The 10,615-nt window shown below is 48.4% G+C and overlaps 1 protein-coding gene across 1 annotated transcript; it reads left to right on the forward strand.

Moving 5' to 3' along the window:
- The first annotated feature begins 729 nt into the window (after window positions 1-729).
- ANKRD54 (ankyrin repeat domain 54) lies at window positions 730-10,603 on the forward strand. Its single transcript, XM_006914747.3, has 8 exons — window positions 730-1,161; window positions 2,628-2,675; window positions 6,850-6,948; window positions 8,865-8,936; window positions 9,464-9,511; window positions 9,586-9,710; window positions 9,898-10,005; window positions 10,364-10,603. Exons 1-8 carry the CDS (start codon window positions 837-839, stop codon window positions 10,436-10,438), a joined length of 900 nt encoding a protein of 299 aa, XP_006914809.1. The 5' UTR covers window positions 730-836; the 3' UTR covers window positions 10,439-10,603.
- Window positions 10,604-10,615: the final 12 nt, after the last annotated feature.

Genomic DNA, 10,615 nt, shown 5'->3' on the forward strand with positions numbered 1-10,615 from the left:
GACTTCTCCCATGCTGAGGGAGCACGTCAGCGGGAATGGAGTCTGATTCTTCGTTCAAAACCTAACACCCAGAATTACCTGATTCAGTGACTGGCTTTCGCAGTCGGGGGTAGGGGACGGAGGGGGGACATCGCTCTGGTGTAACTTCGTTGAATTAAAATTCTCTGTAAATCAGCGATCAACTCCAGGGTTACCGAGAGAACCCTGAATAAAGGGATCTATAGCATTTAGAAGCTATTACTGCGCCGTTTGTGGCGATAGTCCCAAATTTTAACATATCTTTATATTCCTATTTACTCTATGCAATTGTTGGAAGTTCTTTTTTTCACGTTCATTGACTTAAAATACATCTATATCTCTCCCTACAGTTTGTCTTCTTGATATTCCTTTGTGATTGGCTGGAGATCATCTTAATGTGATTGGTTAAAGCATCCGCCCGTTACCTTTCCCATGATCCGACAGAGGAAATGGAAAAAAAAAAAAAGTGTCTTAAATTCAGCCGTTTTATTGGCTCCGGTGTAGCTACGTACAGCGGGGGGGGCGTGGCCACTTCAAATTTGTGGTTGGTTCTTATGTCCGTCAGTCACGCTGCCGGAAACCATTTCTATTGCCCGCACTGCACCCGGTTGACGGGAGGGGTTTAGGCTGGAAGGGTTTTCATTGGTTCGGAGCACTCCAGCTCGCGACCGGAGCCCGCCCCCGCTCTCGGTTGCCGTGGTTGCAGGCTGGGCCCGCCCTCTCGCCCGCTGACTGTGAGGCTTAGGGCGCAGGGAAGCAGGTCGGTTGGTCGGTCGGGAACGAGGCTTCCGCGGCCAGGCCCGCGCGGAGCTGTTGCCATGGCAGCTGCCGCCGGGGGCGCGGACAACGATCCGCGCTCGGGCGGCTCGAGCTCGGATGGCGAGTGCGCGGTGGCGCCGGAGCCACTGACGGGCCCCGAGGGCCTTTTCTCCTTCGCGGACTTCGGATCTGCGCTGGGCGGCTGCGAAGGCCTCCCGGGCCGGGCGTCCGGCGGGGCCCAGTCTCCGCTGCGCTACCTCCATGTCCTGTGGCAGCAGGACTCGGAGCCCCGCGATGAGCTGTGCTGTAAGATCCCCGCCGCCCGGCTGAGGCGCGCTGCCAGGCCCCACCGCAGGCTCGGGCCCACGGGCAAGGAGGTGCATGGTGAGGAGCGCGCGGGAGGCGGGGCTGGCCCTCCGCTGGGAATCTGGCCCCTGGTCTCTCTCCCGAGCCCCCTCATTCCGGAGTCCTCCGACGTCCTATCTAAGGGCCCGGAGTGACCCCTGAATCTTCTTTCAGTAGTAATAATTATTAAAGCTGCTAAGGACCATGAACGTGAGGCGGCGGGGGAGACTTCCTGCTCAGAACCAGTCACTCTAGGCTTTTCACCTTTGGTAATTCCTGAATAGAAACTTTTCATGACTCTTGGTGTTTATTAGTAGATAATTAAATGGCGTACTGGGAAATAATTTTATTATCAGAGAGGGGAGGCCAGAACCTGTAGCCAAATCTTACCAGTTTGTTTCAGTGCACTGACCTGGATTGGACTTCTCTACCTCATTTCCGCCTTAGGCAAACTGTAGAAACTTTCAGCCTTAGTTTTCTCATCTGTAAGATGGGTACAATACCTGCTTTACAGGGATGTTTCAAGAGTTAAGTGAGGTGATGCATGTATAGCTATTATTCTGCTTTTGTTGTGTGCCAAACGCTGTTGCATGATATGTGATCATTTCTAATCCTCACAACTCATTGAGATCCAGATACTTTCTGTTTTATGGAAGAGGAAACTGAGGCTCAGAGAATTTGCCTTGCTGCAAATCACATAGCTAGAAAGTGGCTGTACTGATATTAGAACCCAGGTCTGCCGGACTCAGCCTCCTGCTCTGGTATATCTACCGAGTATTCTTTTACAATTTGTGGATGACATGGAAACCAATGCCTTGAAAGATTTAAGAAAGGGGACTTTTAGGATCCTTTTGAGGACTATGAGTCCACCCGTATCTGAGTAGTGTTATAAAGATTAAATGAGAATTTGAGAGCATGGTATAAACCATAAAGCGCTCTATGAATGTAAGGAATCCATATGGATCTGAGTTGCAATTTTTGACCATTTCTCTGATGACAGAGGCTTTCTATTGGCCTTTAATATAGAGGTAGTGTCATCGTAGGAGAAAAATGTTTCTGCTTAGGAATTACCAAATTTAAGTAAGTTATTTGGGAATATAAGGTTATCTGTGTAACCTGTTCACAGGGTTTCCATGTAAACATTTCATTTTGTCTTTACAACAACTTAGGGCGATAAGGATAGAGCTCAGCTTTGTTTGCGAACGATGGACCTGAAGCCAGGAGGGTTAACTAACTTGCTCAAGTCACCTAGCTTCTACAAGTGGCAGAGCCGAGATCTGGCTCCAAAGACCTTGGAGGATTTGCTACAGAATGTAGGCTTTTGCACTGGCTGTGCCACGTTTCGTGTTTCTCCTTGTTCCCGGGATGGTGTCTCTTGTATCTTAGCACTTCTCTTTCTTTAGATGCTACTGTGGCTGAGAAGTGGGTTAACTAGAAAGCCATTCACTTTCTGCTTCATCATGGCTGTTTTTTTCCTAACTGGCACACTCTTCCTCTCTTCACAGCTCTGAAGAGGCTGAGGGACTCAGCCAATGCCAACGATGTGGAAACAGGTGAGTGTGCAAAGCAGATCCAGCTCCGTGGGCTAGTTAGGGGAGGAAAACTCCAGGGAAGATGGTGCTTGCATTCAGTCTGCCAGCTCACCCCACGGACCAGGCTCACGGCAGTCATCTTGCAGAAGATAAGTCTGACTTTGATTGTCACTCTTCCCATGTGTTTCTGTCACCCTGAACTTCCTGATGTCGTAATATTTATGGGCTCCCCAATGGTGGGGACCTTGTCTGCTTTTGTATCCCTGACAGCCAGCAGCAGAGTAGAAACTTTGGGGAACTTCTGGTTAATGGGAATGAATAGTCAATTTTAGCTTCCAGAAGAGCCACCGTCTGCTCAGAGCCACCACCTTCTCAACCGAAGCTTTGTGGTAGTTGGGTCACTGGTTCTCAAACTTGTTTTTTGGCAGAACATCTGGAAGGCCTGGGAGAGGCTTCTAGCAGGACACCATTCTGTTTTTTGTTGTCTTTGCTCTCCAGCGTTCACTAGCTGACAGGGTGGTAGCGGTATCAAAGGACAAGTTATAGGGGAAAAGTTTTAATTTTAGCCACTGACTTAATTCTTTCTGTGACTCAGGAAAAAGAGTATATTCATTTTCTATGGCTGCTCTAACAGTTTAGCACAAACGGTTGTGTAAAACAACACAAATTTATAATCAGACAGTTCCATAGCTCAGAAGTCAGACACAGTCTTCCCTAGGCTGAAATCGAGGTGTCTGCAGGGCTGTATTTCTTTCTGGAGGCTCAAGGGGAGAATCCGTTTCCCTGCCTTCTCCAGCTTCTAGAGGTTGCCCGTATTCCTTGACTTGCAGTCTCCCTTCATCTTCAAAGTCAGCAACAGTGGACCGAGTTGTCACACTGCCATCTCTGGATCTCACAGCAGGAGAGAGTTCTCTGATTTTAAGGACTCAGTTGATTAAATTGGGCCTAAAGAATCCAGGATATTCTTCCTAGCTCAAGGTCCCTAACCCTAATCACATCTGCAAAATGCCTTTTGGGAGTGTAAGGTAACATATGGGGGTGGGGGGGATTAGGAATGGCATCTTTGGAAGCGGTTACTCTGCCTTCCTGGAGTGAACATCATTCTGTTTTGGTGGTGGGATGCTGTGGGTCCCACGCTTGGTTGGTCCCACGTCTGGCTGTGATCTAGGCTCACAGCTAGGAATAGGACCCCAGATTTAGAATGTTCATTAGCTTAGTAGGGTGCCTGTGCCTAAAATACGTGAACATAATTCAGTTTATTGTGTCACACATGTGTGGTTGAATCCCACTATTGTACTCTGATATGTGTGGAGCCCATGCAGTCCCCTGGGGAGCAGAAGGGGAGCACAAGAAGGGGAGCGTAAAAAGAGCAGAAACAGAAGCACGCTCCCCGCAATAGAACTGCACTCCCCGCAACAGAAGCGCGCTCCCCGCAAAACAGTGTGCCTGCTGTTTCATTCTCATGTGGGCCCCTTGTGCATTCTTCCAACTGGGTGTCTCCACCGAAAGCTTCCCTTCTCGATCAGCGATCAGCGCTGACAGATGCCATAGTCAACAGATAAATTGTGAGCATAGATTGAGGGCCGGGGGATTGGCAAAGCAGGCGTGGAGAGGTGATTTACCTCGGGAGCTGGGGTGCTGCACTGTGGGCCTTGCAGTGGCTCCCTCATCCCAGGCACAGCACAGTGGGCAGGCCTGGAAATGGGAGGGCTTTTCAGATCTCTTCACTTTGGTCTCTTTCTCATTAACTTTAATATTTTGAAATATTTGGGCAGCAGCCTAGATAGCTTTTCAAGGAAAAAGGATATGTGTTCTCTTTTTAGTATCTCTAATGTGTGACCAAAGAGTATTTTAATTATACTTTCCTTCCACAGAAGGTCTAGTTCATCTCAAATCAGGTATTCTCGTGGTAGCTTTATTATTTTGATAGAAAGGCTGTAATTTTCCATTCAGAGCCTCTAACACACCCATCTTCACATCTAAATGGCTGTTAGATTTACTGGGCTCTTGCAGAACTCTGACGGAGAAACTGGCTGTCGGATTATGGTTTGCACTTGTTTTATTTCTCTGCATGGTGATTGGTATTTTGTCTATTTTAGCAATTACAGTAGACATAACATTCATACTCTGCTATTGTTAAATCACAAGTGCTTTTCTGTGAATAATTATTTGAAATGTTTTACACATGGAATATATGTATTTAAAATATTTTACATATGTTTTAAATATATGCATTTAAAATGTTTTGGAAATCAGAGAAATATTCAAGAAAAACATCCATAATGTCAGCAAAGGAACTAACCTCTTAATATTAGGTCGAATATCCTTTTTGCCCTTTTTCCTATGCAGAGGAATTTTTTATGGGCTTCAGACAATGCTTTACACACAATTTTGTAGCCTGCATAATTTTTTGTGTATCATAAACATTTTCCATAGTCTTTGTAATTGTTTTTTTTCCAAAATGGAAGCGTCATTTTTTTTCCAATTTATAGAATGAATACATGACTAGGATTTTTCTAAAGCAAAAAGCAAAAAACACTATAATTTTAGTCTCCAATTACAACCACAATTTTTTAATGGATGCACACTTTAATGGATGCTTTAAGGGACAAAGCAAGAGTGATTTAGTCAGTCACATATTTGCACATTGCTTTTCATTTTTAAGGTAATTTCCCGGATATGGGATTCTTACATCAAAGGGTTTGCAAATTTCGATGGCTTCTGAGAGATATTGCTAAAGTGCTTTCCATAAAGACTACAATTGCACAAATCACAAAATAGAATGGGCTATTCTAGCTTTATCTCTTTGATCCTGGCTATCTTTTGGTGAATGTACTAATGAACACTGAGATGGCCTGATGCTCTTTATTTCTCCTCCACTCTCATAAACCTTTTCCTTCATTCATTTATTCAGTCAGTCAGCAACATTCATTGAGCAAGACAACTAATATTTTGGTCCAAGGTTTTAAGATAAACAAAACAAAAATCCTACAATATAGTTGGAGATGAAGAATATAAAGTGATATCATTTTGAAGACAAAACCCCCCAAAAAACTGAAGTTATGTGTTCAGTTGGAGAGGTCTAAGTTCTGGAGCCAGAGAAGCCTGGGTTTATATCCCAGCTTGGCCTCCTGTCAGCTGGGTGAACGTGGCTTGGGCACTTCACGTGATCTCTCTGGGCTGGAGTCTCCTGATCTGTAAAATAGACGTGATACCTTGCTGGGTGGCACAGGGGCTTAGCAGTCAGGTACCTGATTCCTGGCCGGTGCTCAGTGCACAGTAGCAATTACTCTACAATAGCATAGCGTGTCAGCAGCATGATAAACAGGGCGCTAGGAGATGTGGGAAAGGGAGTGGCTCACTCAGCTTGAGGAGACAGGAAACATTACAGAGGAGGGGGTCTCTGGGCTTTGTCTGGAAGGACTCGAGTCCTCAAGAGGTTTGTTGGGCCAGACGGAAATGTTGCTTGCTCTAAATTGATTTTGGCAGCAATTTCTACGTTTCGGTTGGATGTGTACATGTAATACATAATGCCTCACATTTTATAATGGTTCCATACTTTTTAAAGAAGAGATTTCACATCCATTTTTCTCATCAGTGCAGCTCTGGAAATTGACAGGGCAGATTATTACCATTTGCTGGCGAACTGGGGCCCGAATCTGGGTCTTCCTACTCCCAGCCAGCTCTTCCCATTGCCCCACGCTGTCGGCGGTGTACTCCTTTCTTTTTTGCTTAGCTCAGCCTGGGATTTAGTCTTTGTGGTTCCAGAACCTGTGCTTTGTCCACTAATGGGCCACCTCCTGGGAGCAGAGTAAGCATCAGCCAGCAGCGTGGGCAGCTGTGTCCAGCATGAGTGGACGTGTGTTCATACTCAGAGGGATGAGGCCACAGTTTTTGCTGGTGATTTCTGTGACTCTAGAATTCCTGACTCTGAGGGCCAGGATCCTTCTATGAGGTCCTACCCCAGACACGTAGTTTGAGCACGCAGAATCCATAGCCCTCCGTTGTGCCCTCAGGAGAAAGTCCCTTGTCACTGTACTCCCTTTGGGACCAGCATCTAGGAGGGTCTGGCTCTCCCGTGCATACCTTGCTTGGAGGAGCCCCTGAGCAGCCCTCTCCAGCCCCTGGGACCTGCAGCTTAGCTTACACTGCCGCTCTCTCCCTGCTTCTTTGCCCTCTGTCTTGGTGGTGTCAGTGCAGCAGCTGCTGGAAGATGGCGCGGATCCCTGTGCAGCCGATGACAAGGGACGCACAGCTCTACACTTCGCTTCCTGCAATGGCAATGACCAGATTGGTGAGTTCTGGGGAGAGAGGAGGGAGTGGGCTGGGCAAATAGCATCTCTCTTGAGGTGCTAGGGGAGGATCTGCTTCTGCACAGACGGTGGTGCTAGATGTAAGGAAGAGCCAGCAAGGTGGTGCTTGTCCCCCTCACTGCTTTAGCCTGTGGAACTGGCACTGCCAAGCTAGGGAAGAGGTAACCCTGAGGACAGCACATGACTGCCTCTGAGGTCGGGGCCAGTCCTTCAAGACATTCAGGCCACGTTTAACCAGTACGAAGGGCAGCCGCAGGACAGCCCCCCCACCCCGCCCTTTTATTTTGAAGTATTTTTCTACTTCGCCATCTTGACTAGTACTCCAGGCTTTTTTTTTAGGAGTCTTTTTTGGGTGTCGTCTAATTTATAAACTGAACTTTCTGTATGTGTACGCTGGTGTAACCACCACCTGGATCAGGACAGAATATTTTCAGCACCCCCCAGCCTGACTCTGCCCCACCCAGTCCTCACCTATGTGAACTTCATTCACCATAGAGTAGTTTTGCTTGTTTTTGAATTTCACTTAAATGGAAGCATAGAGTATGCGGTCTTTTGTATCTGGGCTTCTTTCACTTGATGTTATATCCTTGAGATTCATTCCTGAATGTCGTGTGTGAATGTTGTTTGTTCTTTCTTCACGGTTCACTCATTTTACTATTGATGGACTTCTCTGTTGTTTCTAGGTTTGGGCTACTGAGAAGATTCTCATACAGGTGGCTTGGTGCATATAATCACTTAGCTATGTTAGATATAAACCCAGGAGTGGAATCGTTGGGTCACTGGGTTGGGTCGCACAAATATTTAGATTTAGTAAATACTACCAAACTTCCAAGGTGGTTGTAGCACTATACACTCCCACCAGCAATGTAAGAGAGTTCCACATATTTCCATGTCCTTGCTAATGCTTGGTTTCGTCTCTTTAATTTTAGCTGTTTTGGTATAATGGCATCTCATTGTGGTTTGTTTTGCATTTTTCCGACAGCCCATACTGTCAATCACATCTTCATATATTTATTGGCTATTTTTATATCCTCTTTGGGAGTATCTATTCAAGTCTATTGTCCATTTTTTAAACAAGTTGCTTATCTTTTTCTTATTGATTGGTAGAAATTCTTTATATATTCTATTTACAAATCATTCATCAAATATAAATGACTGACTTTTTCTGAGCTTGCTTTTTTGTTCTTTGAATGGTGTCCTTTGATGAATATAGCTTCTTGATTTTAATGTATTTATCAATCCTTTTTTTGTGTGCTTTATCATTTTTTTCTTTTTTATCAGTCTTTTCTATGGTTAGTAATTTTGTGACCTATTTGAGGAACCTTCGCCTATCCCAAGGTCATGAAGATATTCTCCCGTTTCCTTCTTCAGGCCTGACTGAGCTTTCACGTGTAGGTCTGCGGGTCCTCTGGAATTAGTTTCTGTGTATGGTGTGAAGCTCATCCTGGCTCCCACTGTGACTTACTCTGCTCGCACATCCGTCTGGGCAGTTGATGAGTCCCTGGCGCTATCACAGCCCACCCTTGAGGAGACTCTCGAGGAGGAGGTGCTCAGCATCACCTGGTGGCCTGATTCCTACTATGGCACTTGGCTGTGAAAAGAACAGAAAACGCCCTTGAGAACCTTAACTAGAACTTTCTTTAACCCTTAAAATCTCAGTTTTGTAACACCTGCATAGCCCAGGAGGCCCTCTCAGGATGCTCAGTTCCCGGCCCGCAGAGGCCTGCACATGAACGCTGTGAGTGAATGAGTGAGTGAGTGAAGGAAACGATACAGGAAATCCTGTTTGTTTTGTGTCCACACTTTGAGTGAGCCTCTTTAGCTAGGTTAGGGGTTGGGGTTGGGATCCAGTTCATGGAAGCCTCTGACAACTCCTCTTGGGTTTTCCTGTTTCTAGTGCAGCTGCTCCTGGACCACGGGGCTGATCCCAACCAGAGAGACGGGCTGGGGAACACACCTCTGCACCTGGGTGAGTGCCTGAAACGCTGCCAAGACACCCTCCTCTGCGGCACAGACACGGTCCTCTGATGGAGAGCTTGGGGTCCTTTGGGCTCCCAGCAGGATCTCTTGTCATCTTGGGGAGAGCCCAAGCCCCCAGGATTGCACTCAACTCCCACAGTCTGTGTCCCATGGAATTCCCCATTGATCACTAGTTGGCTGTGCCCTAAGCAGAGCTGATTTAATAACCTAACCTGGCTCAGAGGCGGCTCTGCTAGGGGAGGTGAGACCTGCAGCCAGTTCCTGCCCTGTGGCCGACTCACACCGTGGCGCATGGTGAGGCAGGTCCCATCTTCAAGCCTCAGTTGCCCCAGTGGTACAGGGAGGGAGCTGGACTTGATTGCTGAGTTCCACCCAGTTTCTGCCTTGGTGATGCCTTCTCAGGAAGCACAACCTGACGCAGGCACACTCAGAGACACAGTTCTGCTCCCTCCAATGGGCACACAGGCACACAGGGCCAAGCCCTATCCTTCTCAAATCCCTATTCTTCTTCCTCAGCGGCCTGTACCAACCATGTCCCTGTCATCACTACACTGCTTCGAGGAGGTATGTGGTCCCTTCCCTTTCTCCTTCCTCTTTCACCCTCGCCCCAGTATGCTCACCCCTGCCCGCTCCCACAGGAGCCCGTGTCGATGCCCTGGACCGAGCTGGCCGCACGCCCCTGCACCTGGCCAGGTCAAAGCTGAACATCCTGCAAGAAGGCCACTCTCAGTGCCTGGAGGCTGTGCGGCTGGAGGTGAAACAGGTGGGTGCCCCACTCATGCTGAGCCCCTGGCGCCAAGCAAGTCCCAGACAGGCGTTGCCCTCACACACACACTCCTGCCTCCTGTGCCAGGGCTCTCGAGTCGCTTCACACTGACCCCAGTTAGCACCTGTTCCACTGTGCCTCCCAGCTGGGACCCTCTGCAGCTCAGCCCACCCCCTCTTTTCAGATCATCCAGATGCTGAGGGAGTACCTGGAGCGCCTGGGGCGGCACGAGCAGCGGGACCGGCTGGACGACCTGTGTACCCGCCTGCAGATGACAAGCACCAGAGAGCAGGTGAGCCGCAGCCACAGGTCCAGACCCAGGGCCTGGCAGGAGCCTCAGGGCCAGTCCATCCCTGCTCTGAGGCAGCCAGACCCTCATCGTAGAAAGAGGCCATGGCCATGGGGTTGCAGCCCAATGAGGATCTCAAAGCCTCCACCCACTTCCTTTGAAGCTGCTCATGGCCCTTCTCTCTGGGGCAGTCTGAGACCACCTGATGTCGAGGGTCAATCCTTGGACATCTATTCCCATAGTCACAGTGAAGCCACCACTGGGAGGAGAGACAATGTCTGCCCTCTAGGCCTGTGGTAATGGGGAGGAGACCAGGGCCTGTCCCAACATCCTGTGACAGAGCCTTACTTCTGTCCTGCAGGTGGATGAGGTGACCGACCTCCTGGCCAGCTTCACCTCCCTCAGCCTGCAGATGCAGAACATGGAGAAGAGGTAGCAAGAGGGGCTCCCTGCCTTTCCTCCCTGCCCTGCCCTGCCCACCTGCCTTGCCATTACAAAGAAAAGCCTAGTGCCTGCGATCATGGAGCTGCACTTGTTGGGGGGGCCCTCACCCCCAACCCCAGATGCTACGGGCCAGACACGGTCTCCATCGTCTCTGCGGGCCGGGAGCACA

This window comes from Pteropus alecto, unplaced genomic scaffold, assembly GCF_000325575.1.
Source record: "Pteropus alecto unplaced genomic scaffold, ASM32557v1 scaffold6, whole genome shotgun sequence".
Lineage (NCBI taxonomy): Eukaryota > Metazoa > Chordata > Mammalia > Chiroptera > Pteropodidae > Pteropus > Pteropus alecto.

Excerpts from the sequence above, each read along its gene's own strand:
- ANKRD54 (XM_006914747.3), top strand. The coding sequence starts at position 837 with ATGGCAGCTGCCGCCGGGGGCGCGGACAACGATCCGCGCTCGGGCGGC. Across the intron at positions 9,512-9,585 it reads CACTACACTGCTTCGAGGAG|GAGCCCGTGTCGATGCCCTG; the intron begins GTATGTGGTCCC and ends CCGCTCCCACAG. Across the intron at positions 9,711-9,897 it reads TGCGGCTGGAGGTGAAACAG|ATCATCCAGATGCTGAGGGA; the intron begins GTGGGTGCCCCA and ends CCCTCTTTTCAG.